The sequence below is a fragment of the Apteryx mantelli genome, chromosome 2 (genome assembly GCF_036417845.1).
Source record: "Apteryx mantelli isolate bAptMan1 chromosome 2, bAptMan1.hap1, whole genome shotgun sequence".
NCBI classification, from domain to species: Eukaryota; Metazoa; Chordata; class Aves; order Apterygiformes; family Apterygidae; genus Apteryx; species Apteryx mantelli.
In genome coordinates, this window is record NC_089979.1 from 101,630,574 (window position 1) to 101,651,446 (window position 20,873).

The 20,873-nt window shown below is 42.1% G+C and overlaps 1 protein-coding gene across 1 annotated transcript in view; it reads right to left on the bottom strand.

Moving 5' to 3' along the window:
- The window catches only part of FHOD3 (formin homology 2 domain containing 3), a 119,558-nt gene that overhangs the window by 62,328 nt on the left and 36,357 nt on the right, over positions 1–20,873 (bottom strand). The window contains exons 5-6 of the mRNA XM_067292172.1: positions 19,191–19,405; positions 3,369–4,258 (exon numbers count right to left, since the gene is read on the bottom strand). Of these exons, the coding sequence (XP_067148273.1) occupies positions 3,369–4,258; positions 19,191–19,405 (1,105 nt within the window). The remainder of the gene's footprint in view (positions 1–3,368; positions 4,259–19,190; positions 19,406–20,873) is intronic.

Genomic DNA, 20,873 nt, shown 5'->3' on the forward strand with positions numbered 1-20,873 from the left:
AAGAATTGTGGTGTATTTAGAGCTGTATAGGACCTAACTGGCCAGATTCTGTTGCCTTTATGAAGGCTGTGTAGTCCAAATACGTTATTCAAAAACAGCATTGCAAAGAGTAAACGGTCCCACAGAAGGTGATCTCTGGTGTGATGAGCAGATAGTCTAAAACACAGCTCTTTCCTTTAATTAATTCTGGGAGCAACAAAATTTAAGTCGTTTTCCCAAAGATCATGTAAACAAATATGTTCCTTAATTTTTTACTCCTAATAGTTTTTTACACCTGTGGGCACATAATGGATCCCTATATCCACTACAGGGTAAGGATGAATCAGCAAAAAATTATTTTTAAATGACACACAGAACCTAACAGAGGGCAGAAGGGTTGAACAGTAATATTTGATACCAAAGAACATGCTTGTTTTCATTTTCCTTCACAGAAACATAAACACTTGGAAGTACTTTGCCAAAATACCTGCACTGTTTGGCAGAGGGAGAAGGAAAGAAATTCTGGACTGGCTTGGAGGGGATACTTGATCACTTTTTCTGTTCACTAATGAGTTGTCGTAGCCCTCTAATCCAGAAAATAGACTTTCTGCAATAGAAAGTGCTTGGCTAACTATAACCAATGAGTGACTTGTCCAGATTGGTGCATATTTTCCTAAAATCAAGAACCCCTTCCCCAAGACTCCCATATTGCATCCCACAATTTAAAATCCATGGCATTTTATTGCAGTCTATTGTGTTTAATGAAAAATTTCTCATGAGCCAGGAAATAGCCATTTATAGCTGTGTGTTGTGGAAATCACAGTGAAGGATTAGAAACTGGAGTAAAATTGGTTACAGCTGTATGAAAGAGCAAATGCAAAGACAGAGCCAAAAACCCCACACCCTGACTTCTCTTTTCCTCTCATCATTCTGGACTACTCCTTTTCCATGCACCTGCTTGCATCTACTGCTATGAAATCTGGAGAACTGACTTTTGATTTGTTGCTCTGTGCTCTTTATTCAGCTGAACCAACTGAGCTGTGAGTCAGACTTTACGATATTATAGAATAAACCTGTTTTGGATTGCAGCCATTGGACACAAGAAACTAGACACAACGGGGAATGTTCTCCCTGGAAAGAAACCAAGAAGTCTGGAAAAAGCAAGAGCTGTCCTAATTTGAGTGCAATCTTCATACCAAACCTCAAGTCTTTTACAGATTCAGTGGTCTGCTTAATTATTCCCATTCTTACTTGATGTAAAGACTATCTCCTGCCCTGGAAGATTTGCTGGTATTCACCAAAAACGTGCAGGAGTCTCAGAAGCCTGAGTAGACTTCCACTACAATAATTCTCAAGTCATCACTGTCTTCTGTACAGAGACAATGATATTTCTACGTCTGTGTTATGAAGAGGGTGGAAAGAAAGCCAAAAGTATAATGCCTCATGCAGAGAGCGGTATTAGTCTCCAAGAGGAAAGCAGTCACCTAAATCATTCCTCAGACTTGCACCAATTTCAGGGAAATCTGCTCACTCATCTTTCAGCCAGAAGCCAAAAGCTGTGCCAAAGCATCAGGCAGCACATGCAGGTTTAGGAAGCAAGTGTGAGGGGAAAAAAGTGGCCAAAGGTAGTTTGGGAATGTGCATGGTAAAAGATTGGAAAAATAAGTCAAAATGTAAACAATCTATCATTTTATCAAAATTTCTGGCAAGAAAAAAAGATTAGGCCAGATTGATCCATTACAATATTGGCATTTAGCACGCAGTTGAAGTTTGGAAATGGCAAATATGTCATAAACCCACATTCAATTCAAGGAATTAAGTGTTTTATGGATCTAAGAAAACTTTCTCATTCCTTCCATCTATGAACCATCTGTGGCAGATTTGTATTTATGGGGAGAGAGACGAGGAGGAGTAACATGCCACAGTGTCACCAACATTCTTTCCTCAGCAGAGAAGGAATTAGAGAGAAAGAAATTAATTTCAACATCTGCCAAACGAACTATCAGCTGAATGTGTTTTTAAAGCTGCTATGCCATACGTTTCAGATCTATATACAACCCATGTCTGAAAGCTGTTTCTGCATCTCAGAAAATCCAGCTAAGAACAGAGAGCAGTGGGAGCTACGTGGTTCATGTATTTATAGATCTATTGTTTGCTTAATGGGTGGTTAAATTGTTCAAATTGTGATGCTTCTCCTTGGTTGAGAAGATCAAGAATGACCATCAGAAAGTTTTGAGTTAATAGCCTGGACAAGTGAATAGCCTGGACAAGTGAAATGAAGAGATACCATCATGAGACATCTGAACTTCCCAGATTATGAGCAACCAACAATATATAAAATACATCATAATTTATGCCAGCAGAAGAGAAGTAGAATGCTCAAGCTACTGACTGTTTTTTATGTCACCATAAAACATATAGGCCTACATATAAAACAAACAAGAGATTTATTTATTTATTTTAAAGAAGAGTGATGTTACAGAGCATCTTTTACTAGCATTTTAATTGAAAAAGAACAGTTTCCTTGATACCAATTGTTCTGCTTACATTAGAAGAAAGATTGGCTTATGCAGCGATGAAAAACAAATGTTCTAGCTAACAACTTTTAAGCCAACTTCAAAATCCCGCTAATGTTAAGTATAAGAGAACTGACTGTTGCTGAGTCTAATGTTAAATAGTCATGTCCCCAGCGTCTGAGGATTTATTGCATAACACTGCTCCTAAGGAGTAAGGAATTCCTAGCAATAAAGATATTTCCTGTGCCAGCTTCTATCCTAAATTTTGGATAGTTCAATTGTCCAAATTAAGGATTTAAAAAATGTACGTTCACCAGTTAAAAAGAAAAAAGAAAAAAAAATCTCCTGTGGAGTGTTTAAATGTAAACTTGATCCAGCTGATAAATTGATCCTTTAGATTCAAGTACACATGTAGACTTTTTTTCAGTAGAACTAGTCTGATATTCTAACCTTTTACATAATTCCTAGAGCAATTAGGAAAATATTACCAAGTGAAGAACTGTCAAATATACAGATATGAATCATCATGCTGTAACCTTTACAGAGCAGAAAATATTTCAGATTTCAACACCTAGTTTGGCACTCAAGTTTGAGCATCCTAATGTAAAATGTTGGTATTCCCCAGTCGAAATGATATCCAAAATTGGCAGACATGAGACAAGAGGGCAGCATGGCATGTACTTAAGGCAGGTATACGCTGCTGGGCTCATCTCCTAATTTCAGGTCATGGAATATCTGCTGTCATAGACCAAGCTAGAAACACATCCAGTAATTTCCACTGTTGTCATATAAACAATATAAATCATCTAAATCTAAGTCAAAATTAATACCAATGTAACAGCAAAATAATAGGAAGCTGAATATGAGTTGTACCTTTGTGACAGGCAGTTCCTTGGATTTAGACTCAAAGAGATGCTCCAGTTTGGAAGTGTCCACCTTAATGGGTTCCAGTTTCGACCACAGGAATTCTCTGCAGCGTTTGTTGCTTTTACACTGCCACTCAAATGGCCGTACCTCATTCCAAAACAGACGGATGGTTTTCTTCTTCTTTATGAATGCTGGCTGACCCCTAGAAACCTGGGGTGACCCTAAACCCTGAGGAGTGCTGAACAGTGGAGGAGGAGCCAATAAATTAGCAGAGGGTGGAGGTGGAGGTGGACATCCAAACAGTGGGGGAGGTGGTGGAGGCAGCAAACCCAGAAAAGAAGGTGGAGGAGGAGGAGGGGGAACAAGGGAGTCCCCAGGACCCATATCCATGTCCAACACATCTACATCATCCTCCTCCCCCAAGTCTGTAAAATCCATGTCTTTGATTTTAAGTTCTCTAGGATTAGCCATCAGCTGATCCCAGATGTAGTCAGATTCCTTCTTTGGCTGTGCTGGTGTTTTCTCAGGGACCTGTTCACCAATTTCATCTTCAGATAAGGCTGTCCCCTTGGCCAGCTCACCACTGTTGAATTTTTCCGCAAAGGCTTTCACGCTGCCTTGGTTGTCCAGGTTTCCAATCTCCATCTTTTTGACACTTTCATCTTTGGCCTGCTTAGTGGCCTGAAGGATAGAGATCCTACTGGCTAGACTAGTGAGTGACTCCTCGCTTTCCTCCGTTTCCTTCTTTTCCTCCTTTGCCTCCAGCTCCTTCTCCTCTTCATCCTTGGGCTTTTTGTTATGCGCATACAACATGTCCAGCATAAACCGCTTGTTGTTAAGAATGTTGCTGCACTGCTCATTCACACCAGCATCCTGAATGGGCTGTGACCATGGACCTGTAATCACACACACACAGATGGGAACAGTCAAGGGGAGAGAGCCAGAGCATCAAGAATACTTCCCATCTCATGGGAAAAATTTCTGGGAAAACATGTGCTATTAGCCTGACACTGGGCAAGCCACAGTTTTGAGTGCTGAAATAAGTGACCGTGCTGATATCCAGCCCAATCTTGATGGGCTGGGAGTATTTCTCAAAAGTATGGGAGCAAAAAGTAATCAGTGTAGGTCAGGAGGCACTAATTAACTGTCAGGATTTGAAGGCTGAGGTTTCTTCTGAAATCTGTCAGATTTCACTTTGTATTTACAATCTCAGGTCATTTTATAGGGTGCTTAAATGCTTAGAACCTTTAATGATCCAAAATAGGGATTGTAGATCATAACAATGGCCACAAAATAGGCTACAGTGATACTCCTAACACGGCTGGAAACTGCAACTACCCCAGGAAAACTTCCTTAGGAAAAAGATTTTCCCTGCCTGATTTCAAGGTCCATACAGAACTGCTTCCTCCTTCTTCACCCACCCTGCTGGCAGCAGGAGCAGCTTTCCCCTCTGGCTGTTCTTCAAACCTCCCAGCTGAGTACTAGGGCCATCTTCACAACACTGGCCACTTGAATCACAGAGTAGACTGCATACCCAGGGCAAAACTCTCAGGACAACTCTCAGTGATTACAAGTATAAGTCAGCTTTTTAAAGTTACTTCTAGGAATACAAGCACCTAACTAAAAGAAACCTACTGATTTTTGAAAATGCTGCTCATCAACCACTGTCATCTTCCCTGGAATATATGGTGGAACTGAAAACTAATGGCCTTCTTCCCATATCATGTTCATTTAACATGTCACTATAATGAAGCCACGTTTTTCTGACTACTACTCTTTCCAATGATAATCTATAAAGAATACTGCTTTGTGAGACAGCACCATAAATAACAAACTATTGCAGCCTAACTGTAAAAATAAGTTATGCAACATTTTTAGACTACATTTCCCTGCATATTATACTACTAAAGAATGCAGGGAACATGCCAAAAAAAATCGTGCTTCTTTTTCCAATGGGCATCAAATGAAGTGATTAAACATAGAGTCTTCATCCACAGGATTGCTTTCTCACCAGGATTTGTCACCTAGCTGTCTCTGATGTAGTTTCACTAGGTAATACAAACTCCTTCCCCATGCTATGGCTTTCAACAGCTGAATTGCCCCAGAGGATTGCCTCCTCCTTGCAGCCGCTCCTTCAGAGATGTCCAAGATTGCTCCCAGAATCCCTTCCATAAATCCCACAGGACTTGCCCTCTCTGTTTTCACCAACTGGGATCCTCCAGGATTTAATCCCTTTCCCCAACTTCTCATCAAAATTCCCCCAGACATCATCTTTAATTTGGGCTCCCAAGTCTGCCTCCATCTGCCTCATAGCCAATCCAAGATGATTGCTATGAAGCCTCTCGCTACCTCAGTGCCCTCTTCCCACCCTCTCTCCACAGATAAAGCTGTGAAATGCCATCAAAGAAGAAAGAATTGCAGGAAGCAGAGTTCAGCAGGCTAAGGAAGGATGGGCATGGATCAAAGGTTTTACTCCTTTGTCCTTAATGTAGCTAGGCAGAAACACTGCGCCACCTCAGAAATGGCAAACTGCTTGTTGAGAATCTGGGAGGTGCTGGAGAAAGCACTCCTTTGCTTTCTGCATCTCCTTATCTACTAGATTGCAAACTATTCACTACATGAGACCTCCCTACATAGCAAAACTTAATAAGTCTTTGGTCTACTGGTAACGTGTGTCAATTTTAAGAAGCTGATTTTTCAATAGCTGGAGTACATTTCTAAACTATTAACAAAAAGTACATACGCAATTATTTGAATGAAAGGATAGGTTGGTGACAGACAAGATTATAGGGAAATTTTTGTACCCTTATTTGCACTTGACTACACCACTGTGTAATGACATCCTTCATCTGTCATACCCACAATGTCTTTCCTACCTATACATCCATCTACTTTACTTAACAGTACAACAATAGTGCCACATTTTAGCTCAGCTTTGGCACTGATTGAAAAGAGATAGCTCTTAACTTTAGAACAAAATTAACGCTTCCTAGAAAATAATGATAGGGTTTAAACATGAACACGACAATCTAACAATTTATTGCTAAGAGGCAATGTGATTCAGAGTCACCCCTCTTCTTTCTGGGAAGAGCAAGACTGTATGTCACATCATGAAAAGTTTTTGTTTTCTTATTTAGAATTTAGCAAACTTAAGACAATGCACTCCACTGTTTAGCCCTATGCAGACTTGGAAATCAATTGCCCTAATCACATTACAGTCCTTTACCTCTGTAAAGAAAGTGGAAAAGAGCAATTAATCAACAAAGGTCAAAATCTGCCTTTCAGTCCCTGCCTGGGCTGCGTGACAAACTCTGGTTGTCATTCTCTCTCCTTGCAGCAAACTGGTTCATAGGGTATTTATCAGGATGGGCTATACTTCACATGTTCCTGGTTGCACATCTAACCAGAACCACTGATCACTACAGGACTGTTCTTTTCCAGACCATGTATAAGTTTATTTGTTCCTTGTGCCTCCCCCACACAAGCTAAGGATGGTCACAGCCCAGATCCACATTCAGCAGCTCCTTTGTATCCCTCTGTTTTCTGAAGCCTGACCAAGACAGGAAAAATCCTGGGAAAGAAAAAACATCCCACCCTTCCTTTCTCTTCCTGTTGCTTTAATAGTAAGTTAGGAGTAAATGCATGGAAAAATATTTTTGGAATCTCATGACAATTTGTATTAGGGCCTCTCATCTTGTTGTCTGATGTGTAGAAAAGCTAAATAAATTCTCTGGGAGATGCAATTTGCTGCAATACCATGATTAAGTAGTTAACATGCTAATATTGAGTGAAGAAAATGGTCTCAATCTAAAGGAAATCTCATTTCATCAAGGCCTTACTGTCCTTCCAAACACAAAACCCTGTCAAAGACTGTGGATTTCCAAGCATGGAAGAGACAAGGATTTGGTCATGGCGAAGGAATTATTAGTGATAGGCACAAAGGATCTATTTGCTAATTAACACAACAATATAGCTGCTAATTTAATATTTTTTTTTCCATGGGAAAGCCTTCATTATTGAAAAAACTTCACTTTACCAGTTTCATTGTCACTGGTTAACTTGTCCTCTCTCTCTTCCCTCTCTAAAGTGCTGCTTGCTGAGGATATGCTGGATGCAGAGCAGTTGTCTTTTTCATTCACTTCCTCATTCTGCCTTTCTTTTTCACTGAGTATTGCACTTTCTTCTGGCTCTCTCTCTGGTCCTTGCTCCACCTCACTCTCTGGTCCCACCTGGGTAGCCTCTACTTGCTTGGGTGTCTCCGCTCCCTGCTCGGCCTCTGCCTCAGCCTCCTTTTCTGGTTCTGGTTCTTTCTCTGTCTCTGTTTCAGGCTCAGGTTCACTGGCACTCACTGGCGGAGAGAACAACGGGAGAAAGAGATTCACTTAACAACGGCGTCTTGCGAGGCTCGCCCACCTAAACGAGAATGATAGAAAATCGTACAAGTGCCTTGCGAAAAGAAAAGAGAAAGAGAGTCCATGGCATGTGTAACTTCCTGAACAAGAGGCTGGTGAACATTGGGTGACGACAGCATTACATGTAAGAGTGGCCTGGCAAACCCCCTGGCTCACGGAGGCGGCTTAGCCTCCTGGCTGGAGCCAGGCGGCTGTTTTTATATATACTTCCACAGTTGGAGTATTAGACTCGTATACGAATTTGAACCACTAGAAAATGGGCATCCAACTTGAGTATGAATTGAAAACTCAGTGCCCAGACAGAGCCAGGAAGGAAGAGATCTTTTTAAAAGCAAATAGGAGGGAGATTTTGGCTCTTAGCTGAATACTCTCTGGTTTCTGAAGGAATTTTTAGGGAGCCTTCTTTTTTCACCTGATGAGGAACACTTCAACAAAAAAATACAAATATTAGTTTTAGTAACACAGTTAAATGGCACAGTCTGGAAATGGCACTGTCACACATTTGGCTGACAAAAAACATATGTATTTTCATGCATATTTACTTCAGAACAGCCACATCAAAACTGAACAAAGTTTCCAACTGCTTGGCATATGGCACAAATTTAGTTTCCAATTGGTTGGCATATGGCATACATTTAGGGTTTTTTTAAATCAGTTGGCACACAGCAAACGCTGTTGATGGTAAACTTGTTTTTTTCTTCCCTGCTCCATCACTGATAGTGAAATTCAGTCATTCACCTTTAGAGTTTTTAGCCAAACCAGCAGATTTTCACATGCAAATATTCTCTGCATGCTGCAAGGAAACTGGAGAGCATCCACACATATTCACATCAAGCAGCTTGCAATGCTCTGAAAATTGAAATGGCCATGCAAGAGTGATGAAAATGGACATGCATATTAGTTCTGCATACTCCTGAAATCCCTTTGTATTAAATCTTGTGCAAGAAAGCTGAACTAGAATGACCAAGCCATATTAGTTTCTTTCCTTTGTTAACTGCTTTTTATTACAATATTGCAAAATATGCTTCTGGACTTGTCACGGTCATTGGATCCCATGATATATGATGAGACTTTCTTTGAGAACTAAATGAATCTTTGAAGGAAAATGCATCATGCAGGAATGCAATCTAAGCATTTTGGTCCTCTGGGAGAAGGAAAATAGATTTATCCCAAGAAAGTATAAGCCTAAACAATAAAGGTCACAATATTTTCCTAAGACTGTTTCACATTGAGTGCCTATTCCATTTCCCGAGACACACAAAGGGCAATGATTTCTAACAACGCCTGTGCTAATCTTTACAATAACATACTTAAGGTTTAAACTAGCTCTTATTAATGCACCTTCAATACTGTATCATTCCCTGCTTCATTTTATGTCATTTAAGTGCACAAAACTACAGATAATTTTTTTGCCATTGATTTCATTGGAACTAAGTACTGCACTTTCACAAAGTGATTTTAAATGTCTAGTTAAATAACTATATATGCATATATATAAATTTTCATACATGTGTATACATATATGCTTGTATATATTTATATCTATCTATATAAAATGTACATGTAATATGTATAATATATAGTCCATGCACACTCAAACCTCTTTAAGAGGTTTTAAACACTCCCAATTTAGGAACTTACCTTTCTCCCTCTTCTACACAGAGAGTATTTAAAAGTCTATGATTAGATAGGTGAGCAGTTCTGTGGCTCTTATCACCCTAAATGTATCTTACTTCTGACTGTACCCTATTTGGGTACTGCCTATGAGAGAATCAGAATTATAAAAAGCTGACAAGAAGGTGGCAGACACTCTGAATCACCGTGCTGTGTTTCTGACCACAGCTGTCAGCGTGTAGGTATAGTATGACAGCATGTTAAAGTCAAGCCAAGACTGGACCATAACTGCCACAAGCTTAGGCATCCTTCAGGAGATCCTGGAACTAATGTGGTACCGCAGCATTGGAGAGACTCTGAGCTTGCAGCACTGCAATGGTCTGCAATTACTGTACACTTAAAAACAAATGTTATCGGTTTACCCTTGAAAAATCATCATTTATTGTGAATTTCTTTTTTTTTCTCCTAAAAGCAAATGTTGCTATCCAATGATCAAAAAGATCAACAGCTCACATAGAGAAAGGAGATGACTAAAATTTGGCCAGGATTGCTAATGCTTATGACACTGTGGTCGTCATGAAGCTACACTAAAGATTCAAAAAGGATGAAGTCAGGGGAGACATAAAAAATGCTTGAGAAAATGAGAATGTAAACCTAGAAAGCAACATTCAAAAGAATTCTGAATCTGTGCACCTGAAATAGTCCATAGATACCAGAAAGATGCAGTATCTTAGCAGAATCTAAAGTATACCAGAGAGTAAATAGCAATATATATTTATACCAAAGCCTAAGCACCTCCAGAACTAACCAGGGATATGCTTACATTCACTTTGACAGTCTCTCTCACTTTTGGGATCATGTCAAACAATCCAACTATAAGCCAGATAACTACAGCGAGCTAAGCCCAGTAGCTCTTCTCTCAAAAAGTAGTTCAAAAATCAAATCTGTCAACAAACTCTACCTAGAGAATAAACCCAGCAAGCTAGCCATACGTGTATCACTTGCAGTTCCATGCTGTAATAAATTGGGCTGATATTGGTAAGAACTTCTAAAGATGTTAAAAAATAAAATTCACATTGGATGGTTGCTGATGACCTCTTTTGAAAGGTCATCAGTATTTCAGTCCAGTATTTACTGGACTGATTTTCACACCAGACAAGTGCAACCTTGCAGGTGGCAACAGAATTAGGTAACGGACCAGTCTCTGTTCCCTTTGTTCAGTCTTCCTGATGATGAAGAGTGGGAAAACTCAGGGAAGCAAGTATGGTCATATCAAAAAGCAATGGCAAAATACTGTTTGATACCTTCTGAGAAGTAATGGTGATGCCATTATGAGCAATATATACTTTTAAAAACATAATGCAATTCTCACACATATATAGTTCTCATTAAAACCTGAGCTGAGCTTGCCAGATTCAGTAATAGAGGTAATTTCTTTTTGCTTTCGTACGCTATTTTTCACACTTCTCTCAAGGCTCAATTTGATTTTTTTTCTTTTTTTGGTTAATTAAAACAGATGAGAGATACTTTCTTTAAATGAACAGAAGTTTTATTTGCAATTGGATTCATCAGGAGGAGGAAAACTGAATGTGGCTTAAAGGACTAATTTTTGAATCATACACCCACTTCTTTTTCTGCCAGAGCTTAATCTCTAAAGATGTATTATCAGAAAAAAAAAAAAAAGTGAAGACTTATTGGGAGAATGAAGTCTCTCAAAGAAGCTATGTAACCTCATCAAAGAGATGGCAACCTCTCATTGATCACCTCTCTGAAATGCCTGTATACCAATGCACGCAGCATGGGGAACAAACAGGAAGAACTAGAGATATGTGTGCGGTCGCAGGGCCATGATCTTATTGTCATTACAGAGACATGGTGGGATAGCTCACATGACTGGAGTGCTGTCATGGATGGCTACGTGCTTTTTAGGAAAGACAGGCCAGGAAAGCGAGGTGGTGGAGTTGCTCTTTATGTGAGAGAGCAACTGGAATGTATGGAGCTGTGCCTAGGGGTGGATGAAGAGCGAGTCGAGAGCTTATGGGTAAGGATGAAAGGGCAGGCTAGCATGGGTGACACTGTGGTGGGTGTTTACTGCAGGCCACCTGATCAGGATGAGGAAGTCGATGAGGCCTTCTACAGACAGCTGGAAGTAGCCTCACGATCCCAGGCCCTGGTTCTCATGGGGGACTTCAACCACCCCGATATCTGCTGGAAAGACAACACAGCTAGGCACAAACAGTCCTGGAGGTTCCTGCAGAGCATTGGTGATAACTTCTTGACACAGGTGGTGGAGGAGCCAACAAGGAGAGGTGTGCTGCTGGACCTCACACTAACAAGCAAAGAAGGACTGGTGGAAGATGTGAAGGTTGGGGGCTGCCTTGGCTGCAGTGACCACGAGATGGTGGAGTTCAGGATCCTGCGAGGAGGCAGCAGGGCACCAAGTAGGATCGCAACCCTAGACTTCAGGAGAGCAAACTTTGGCCTCTTCAGGGACCTACTTGGAGGAATCCCATGGGTTAGGGCCCTAGAAGGAAGGGGTGTTCAAGAGAGCTGGTTAATATTCAAACATCACCTCCTCCAGGCTCAAGAGCGGTGCATCCCTATGAGTAGGAAGTCAAGCAAAGGAGGTAGGAGACCTGCGTGGATGAGCAAGGAGCTCCTGGCAGAACTCAACCAGAAGGAGGAAGTATACAGAATGTGGAAAGGGGACAGGCCACTTGGGAGGAATATAGGAACATTGTCAGAGTATGCAGGGATGCGACGAGGAAGGCTAAGGCCCGTTTGGAATTAAATCTGGCTAGAGATGTCAAGGACAGCAAGAAGGGCTTCTTCAAATACATCAGCAGCAAGAGGAAGACTAGGGAAAATGTGGGCCCTTTGCTGAACGGGGTGGGTGGCCTGGTGACAAAGGATGCAGAGAAGGCAGAGTTCCTGAATGCCTTCTTTGCTTCAGTCTTCACTGCTCAGGCCAGCACTCAGGAGCCCCAGATCCTGGAGGCAAGAGAGGAAGTCTGGAGAGAGGAAGACTTTCCCTTGGTGGAGGAGGAGTGGGTTAGAGACCATTTAAGCAAACTTGACACCCACAAATCCATGGGCCCTGATGGGATGCACCCACGAGTGCTGAGGGAGCTGGCTGATGTCATGGCAAGGCCACGCAAACATCTTTGAAAGATCATGGTGATCAGGAGAGGTGCCTGAGGACTGGAAGAAAGCCAGTGTCACCCCAGTCTTCAAAAAGGGCAAGGAGGAGGACCCAGGCAACTACAGGCCAGTCAGCCTCACCTCCATCCCTGGAAAGGTGATGGAGCAGCTCATCCTGGAGGCCATCTCCAAGCACGTGGAGGACAAGAAGGTGATCAGGAGTAGTCAGCATGGCTTCACCAAGGGGAAATCATGCTTAACCAATCTGATAGCCTTCTCTGATGGAATGACTGCCTAGGTAGATGAGGGGAGAGCAGTGGATGTTGTGTCCCTTGACTTCAGCAAGGCTTTTGACACTGTCTCCCAGAACATCCTCATAGACAAGCTCAGGAAGTGTGGGTTAGATGAGTGCACAGTGAGGTGGATTGAGAAGTGGCTGAATGGCAGAGCTCAGAGAGTTGTGATCAGTGGCACAGAGTCTAGTTGGAGGCCTGTAGCTAGCGGTGTCCCCCAGGGGTCAGTACTGGCTCCAGTCTTGTTCAACTTCTTCATCAGTGACCTGGATGAAGGCACAGAGTGCACCCTCAGCAAGTTTGCTGATGATACAAAACCGGGAGGAGTGGCTGATACACCGGAGGGCTGTGCTGCCATTCAGAGGGACCTGGCCAGGCTGGAGAGGTGGGCGGAGAGGAACCTCCTGAAGTTCAACAAAGGGAAGTGCAGGGTCCTGCACCTGGGGAGGAATAACCCCATGCACCAGTACAGGTTGGGGGCTGACCTGCTGGAAAGCAGCTCTGCTGAGAAGGACCTGGGAGTGCTGGTGGACACCAAGTTAAGCATGAGGCAGCAATGTGCCCTTGTGGCCAAGAAGGCCAATGGTATCCTGGGCTGCATCAGGAAGAGTGTTGCCAGCAGGTCGAGGGAGGTGATTCTCCCCCTCTACTCAGCCCTGCTGAGGCCACATCTGGAGTACTGCGTCCAGTTCTGGGCTCCCCAGTACAAGAGGGATGTGGCACTACTGGAGCAAGTCCAGCGAAGGGCCACAAAGATGGTTAGGGGACTGGAGCATCTCTCTTATGAGGAAAGGCTGAGAGAGCTGGGCCTGTTTAGCTTGGAGAAGAGAAGGCTGAGAGGAGATCTTATCAATGTGTACAAGTATCTGAAGGGAGGGTGTCGAGAGGATGGGACCAGACTCTTTTCAGTGGTGCCCAGCGACAGGACGTGAGGCAATAGGCACAAACTGAAACACAGACACTTCCATCTGAACATGAGGAAAAACTTTTTCACTATGAGGGTGACAGAGCACTGGAAGAGGCTGCCCAGAGAGGCTGTGGAGTCTCCTTCTCTGGAGATATTCAAAACCCGCCTGGATGCAATCCTGTGCAGTGTGCTCTAGGTGACCCTGCTTGAGCAGGGGGGTTGGACTAGATGATCTCCAGAGGTCCCTTCCAACCTCAGCGATTCTGTGATCCTGTGATTCTGTGATTCTGTGTACAGATACTTTTGTTTAGAAGGTATAAAAGGACAACTAGTCTTATCTGTTTCCAAAATTTTTCCAGAAACCAGATTTCTTAACCTTAAAGTTGCTAATGAGGTTCAGGACCCTAAATTCATGGTACCTCTTCTGCACAGTTTTGAAGCATTTTTCCTCCTGATGACCACCTGATGGAGAACATTCACCACCAACCACCTCACTATAATACCCACATCTAGTGGTTCCTCAACATGATGTCCCCTCTTTTTAACACTCACTCAGTGTCATCTGTCATCTCTCCCTAACCTGCCTCCTGGGATCCTGCCACATTGCAACAGTGGCTGGTGAGAAGCTGCAGACCAGGTTCTGCTTCTATCTATGGCACAGACAGGGAGATGGGCTAACTGCACTCTGCTTAATACTGTGATGCTTATACATGCCTGGAGTTTGAAAGAGAAGACATCAATGTGTGTATGAATGGACAAGTAGGAACTTCCTTCATGGCTCTTCTAAGAGGCAAAAGATAAAACAAGTAGCAGGCTCTATTTTTATTTTCCAATAAAGTCCTAATCCTGCTATATTGCCACTGCCTGATAAATTCTGTTTTTTTCAGAATAGGCAAAGCTGACTCATTACAGTTGCCCACAGTCTACGTTTGATGAACTCTCTAATTCTGGTTTAATATTACTGGGTCTTTCTGTTGTTTATCATCTACAAAAAGTCATGGTGAGTGGGGAAAGTTGCTCCTGACTGGAGAAAGACGAACCCATCTTTAAGAAAGGAGGAGGATCTGGGGAATGACAGACTGGTCAGCCTCACCTCAGTGCCTGGAAAACTCATGAAGCACATACATCTGGAATCCATTTCCAGAATGTGAAGAACAAGAATATAGTCAGAAACAGTCAACGCAGATTTACCAAGAGCCAGTCATGCCTGACTGACCTTTTGATGTCAACTTCCATGCAATTGAAGAAGAACGTATGGGCTCGATGATCCAACTGTTAGATGGTTAAAAATTATTTGTGCCACTAGGCTCAATAATCAATGACTCAGTGTCCATGTGGTGGTTGGTAACAAGCAGAGTACCCAAGAGTTGACACTGAGGCTGATACTGTTCAATCTCTTCATTAACAATATGGATGATGAGACAAAATACACCATCAGCAAACTTGTGGTCCATTCTAAATTGGGTATGGCAGCAGACATGTTAAATGGTAGAGTTTCAATCCAGAAATGGGAAATTTGAGGATTGGGCCAAAGAAAACCTCACCAAGCTCAGCAAGGTGAAGTGCAAAGTTCTGCACCTGGGGCGGACCTGGAGGATAGGGTGGACACCAGACTAAATGACAGCCAACAGTATACTATCATTGCAGAAAAGGCAAATCACATACTGGGCTACATTAGAAGTACAACTAGCAATTCAAAAGAAGTTTACTCAGTGATAATGAGGCCACACCTGGAATACTGTGTCCTTTTTTGGTCCCTGCCTTCTTCATGAATGAGCCTGAGAAACTGGAGAGGCTCCAGCAGATGGCTACTAAGATGGTCAGGGGTCTAGAGCACATGTCCTGCAATGAGATGCTGTGGGAGCTGGCTTTGTTCAGTGTGGCTAACAGAAGGCTAAGGATCTAATAGCAGCCTAGACATGCTTAAGGGAAGTGTACAAAGACAATAGAACTCTTCTCAAGAGTGGCACGTGATATAACAGGAGCAATGGCCACAACTTTCTGTTTGGGAGGTTAAGACTGGACGTTAGGGAAAACTTACTGACTGGGAGGGTAGAGCAGCATTGGAACAGGCTGTCCACAGAGACAGTGAAATCTCAGGTTCTGAGATTTCCAAGACTTGGTCAGCTAAAGTCATATATGACCTGACCTTATGCTGGTGATAGTCCTCTTCTGAGCACGAGGTTTGACTGACAAACAAGCTAGTCCCTTCCAAACAACGTGGCTCTGATCTTTTGATGCTATATGGGGAGGTGAAGGAAATGGCCCTCAGCCCTATAAGCCCTCAGAGAGGACAAACATCCTTCCAGGTCTACACTCTAATCCTTTGTCAGGATAATAAACTAGGCAACCTCATGTTCATCTACCTTCTCTGCTCTCTGTTTGGAGCTGGGAGATGCATATTAAGCATCTCTGAGGATACATAAGATAAGTCTGAAGAAGTCCATTTCTACCCAAGCCCTCCTGGTGCAACTGTTCAGACATAGCTTGAAATGTTGTTTGGAATCTCCCTTCAGCTGTTCCAGCAGAGCACATTCCTTTTGCTGTGAAGTCAGCAAGGCTCAATCTCTGTCTCTCTCTTTCTCCCTCAACAAAGCCTTTTCTCCCCACCTGCTACAATGGTAAAGACTGGCACAGAACATAGATTACCACTAGGGAACCATCTCTTTCTTCCTCAGGTCAGAAATGATCTTACTTTGTCCTCCCTAGCTCCTCTATCTTTCTGCACAGTTCCCTTTGTCTGTATAACTGTGGCTGCAACGGTCTCATGGTTCTCCCCATTCTCTGGCGCTTCTCCATCTTGCTGAGACACTTTCAACTAGTCATACTTCAGGCAGTCTTTGAGTCTTGCTCAGCTACTGATATGTGGAGAAGGTTTCCTACTGTCTGTGATGCACACCTAAGTTGACCTGGTTACTTCCTCAAGTACTACCTAAAGCTGTTCCTCTCAGAGAAAAGTTCATCTCCAATTCCTTTGCGGATTGACTTCACAGACATCTCAGCTTATTGTTGCTCTCCTTTGCTGCACATGTGTAGTTCATAAAATATTCTCCAATGAAATTACAAAAGAGGAAGGAGGTGCTCTGAAAAAAATATTAAGTTCCATTTTGCAGTTATGGGACTACCTTCATTTCCTCTAAATGCCATATCATGAGTTTTACAAGAGTAAGTCTTACAAGACTTGATCACTTCAGTGGAACCAATTGTTTTATATGAGAAAACACTTCAGCACAGTAAGTCCAGATTTTTGTATTTTGTAGAGATACTGGGAAGTTTCACAGCATGGGACAAAGTTCCCCAGACAGAACCCATTTCTTTCTTAAGCCCAGTATATACTGGGAGCCCAAAGGATATTGGGGACAAAATATATCTGACTTCTAAAACCAGTTATTGTTTTGCTAATAAAGGAATACTCTTCCCACTTGACTTCAGGTTCAGAATACTGCAGAGAAATATATCAGTTAATGCAGTTCTTTTGGAAGATTTGGAGGGTCTTAACGAGCACAGAACCGAGCAAGTATTTTCCTTCTGCAGCTTTATCCTTGCTTGGGAAGATGATGACTCTCACATTTAAAGAAACTGTTTTGGGTTTGAGCAATCTGGGCTTTGTCTATGGTTCTATTTCTGCCTTCCTACAAATGGCTTAAGCAAGTTAGTGCCTCAGTTTCTCTATTTATTAAGCGGGAGTAAGAACATTTCCTGAGAACAGAAATTTGTTCAAAGGAGATATTAAAGGAGATATTAACTCATTATGGAGCATAAGAAACTCAGACACTAGGCTAGAGGCCATGGCACAAAATCTGCAAGTAAGTCTGCCAGCTGTTGGGTGAGATCCAACAAACTGACCACCTCCAGAGGAGGGAGCCTGCCCTGCCCACATGCCAATTATTTCTGATTTGCTTTTAGGCCTGAAGGAGCAGTCCTTACTCACGCAGAACTCCCACTGAAGCAAGATCCTCTAGTGCAGTCCTGGCCATCTGCCTGCATTTGCCCATGGCTGGACTTGCGCCTTACCCTGCCCTGTCCATATGTTCCTGCCTGCAGTTCATTTGCTGAGCTTCCAGGTGCTGCCCTCTGATTTTGCCAGTAGAAATGTCCTGCCTACCCACGTGTTGATTGCTTCACCATATTCAGACTCCCTGAAATTGCCCTGTACACCTGCTCTAAATTTATCCTCCAAATGGATTATGCTACTGCATTTCATGCAGCAATTTTTTTGAATGCTTCCAGGAGAAATATGTTAAAATAATCATCATAAAAGAGATACTTGCTCCCTACCCAGGTCTGAAACCCTAATGAAACCCAGTTTATTTGCTCTAAAAGCAATATTGCACTTGAAAAACTGGACATCTTGGTGTTTATGAAAATCAGTGTTACCGGAAAATATCCATGTTTTTTAAGTTCAAATGATTCCACTGAGACTGGCAGGGTGTCAGACAAGAAAACTGGGAATTTAATTGAGAAAACATATAAACCTAAATTAAATAAACTTCACCTATTTAATACGGTGAGGATAAACATATACAACATTCAGAATCTGTAACTTTTTCCTTAAATTGCCTTGCTTTATAGCATGCTACCAGCCATAACACTCAATAAAACCAAGCAGCGCAAGTCACAAAAGCATTAATCAGCAACAGCATGTAGCAGGAAATCAAATCAAATAAAAATGAATGATGGCAATAATTCACCCTCAACATGCACTAAAGCTCCCAATGTTAATGCAACATCATGTGGCACAAATATAAATCTGTATGGTGGTTTTTTTTTTTGGAGGACTGAAGAAGGGGTACATGATGCAAGTGGCAGAATGACGTGCACACACACAAAATATTGCTCTGTACACCAATAAATTATATGACAGCAAACCAACCGTGCAAACGCTAATTATACTTTCCTTTTTACTAATTGTCTGTGGTCTCTTTTAAGTCTTTTACTACTTGTGCTACAATTTTAAGAGTTTTTGTTGGTGTTAAAAATAACCAAAACACTCTCCCTGCCTTCAATTCAAGACCTTTTCTGTTTGTACCACTCAGCCTGTGCTATGCTGGAAGGTTATTATAATCTTGGCATTCATCTGTTGCATTTCTTTCAGAGAGTCCACATAAGCAAAATCTGCTGGCAGGAATATTGTTGGTTTAGTACTCAGTAACTCCTAATATATGAGGAACATGATGCTAAAATAAGACCCTCTGTATGCTGTATTTTCCAATTATTCTATTCTAATAGCAACAGACGATGATATAAATCAGCAATGTATTCTTTACTTGAATAGACTAGAAGACAGCCAAATCTATGTGGAAATAAAGGAAGGAAATTCAGGCAGACAGCATGGAGCAATATGACAAGACCCTTTACTTTGGCACCTCAGAGGTTATATGCATTCATTAAAAAGCACTGCTAACCTGAGAGAAACAGTCATAAAACTGTCATGCTGTTCACCCGCCTTGCTTTCACTTACCTTCTGAGGCCTGAGGAGTCCCACAGGGGGTGGAAGGGGTCTTCAGATCTTCCTGGGACTCAGTGGATGCTGGGCTGATGCACTTGGGTACAGGCGAGGATGGGGCTGAAGGAGATCTCAGGTTCAAGGACAGCTCACTTCTGCCTCGGCTTACACTCCGACTTTTCAGCTCCTTCTCATACTCCTCAGCTGCCAACCTCTCCAAGTATTTGTATCTGAAAGTTAAATTCCAAAGGGTTTCCGTAAAGAAAGAGAAGCCTGTGGTTGATGCTTGTTTATGGATGAAACACCTGCAGAGAATAAGCTGACTTCCTGACACAAGGGGTATGGTGCTAAACTGCCTGCTTGGTCAAACTGCCAAAAAACGCGCACCAAAGCAAAGACTATTCCCCTGAAAAAAGTGAAATTGCTCATGACAAAACAAAACCAAAAAATGGTAGAATTAAACAGTCCTTAGATATAGCTTTGTGTCTGCATAGTCCTTTTCCTTTTGGAAGCATTTGCCTGTCCTCCTTTACACCCTCCTCCTCTACCTCCTCCTCCTCCCAGCCCTCCCTCTCCCCAAACTAAAACTGGAGGAGGGGGGGGGCTCCAAAGCCAGAGTCCCTTAATACTGATGCAAATAGCCAAAGTCTGAGACTTGCTGCAAAGAGAGAAAAATGGTTCAGTGCAGCAGACAAAAACAGATCTCCCTGAAAATAATACCAATAATAAATGTTTGGATTGACTATCTACAGTCTCTGAACCTGCTTCTATTTGCTCTGAGAGCAATGCACTGGAATTCACTTTGTTCTCTCCAGAGTCTACAGTGGAAAGTTTTCTTTTTTTTATTCTAAAAAATCTCTCTGCCGGACTCAGACATCCAATAGCTTGGACCTGACGTCACATGTAGTTTATTCATCAAAGTCACTTTAAAAGAACAAAGATACATCTGTTTTGCATTTTAGGCAGGCAGAACTCACTAACTGTTTATTAAGACCAGCTACCAATCATATTCTTCATAGTGTGCTTTATACATTTCAACCAAAATAACTTTGAAATATGTGCCTCTTCCAGATGTCTGCTAATTTTATCCACCATCATTTGCTAAGGAATAAATTCATGAATGCAGCTGTATCAGGCTTTAGACTGTTCATCTCACCCACAAGTGAACTGTTAAACAGGTTAATTGAGACTACCGCTTATGTCCCTGAAACGCTGTGGTCATCCTACAACCTGCTGTTGTAAACACTTCATAACAGGGAACACCACTCCTCCCCCATTCTGCCTCACTGACAGCCCAAATTAGTGTACAAGTGTGCATTAAAAGCAGGAAGGGGAAAGAAGTCAGCCACATGTGGCAACAAACATGCTTAGTACATATGGTAACCACACACACATGCACATTTGCAAACATCTATACAGAGCATAGAAACATGTCTTTGAAGAGCAATTCTTGTGTTTTCAGAGGCAATTTGCTTTATTGCAAACAGCAATAATGAAGAACAAACTCATTTTCTTTTATTCCTCCAGAGGTATGCACACGCTTTGAACAAATTCTGCAAGAAAAAAGAACCCCTACAGACTCTGGATGAAAATATAAGAAGCCACATACTTGTATGGTTATAAAATAGGAACCGTTTACAGTTCTAACATGCAGCCAATTCTAAAGAATGATTTTTGCCTTTTCAATAGAAAAGAAAG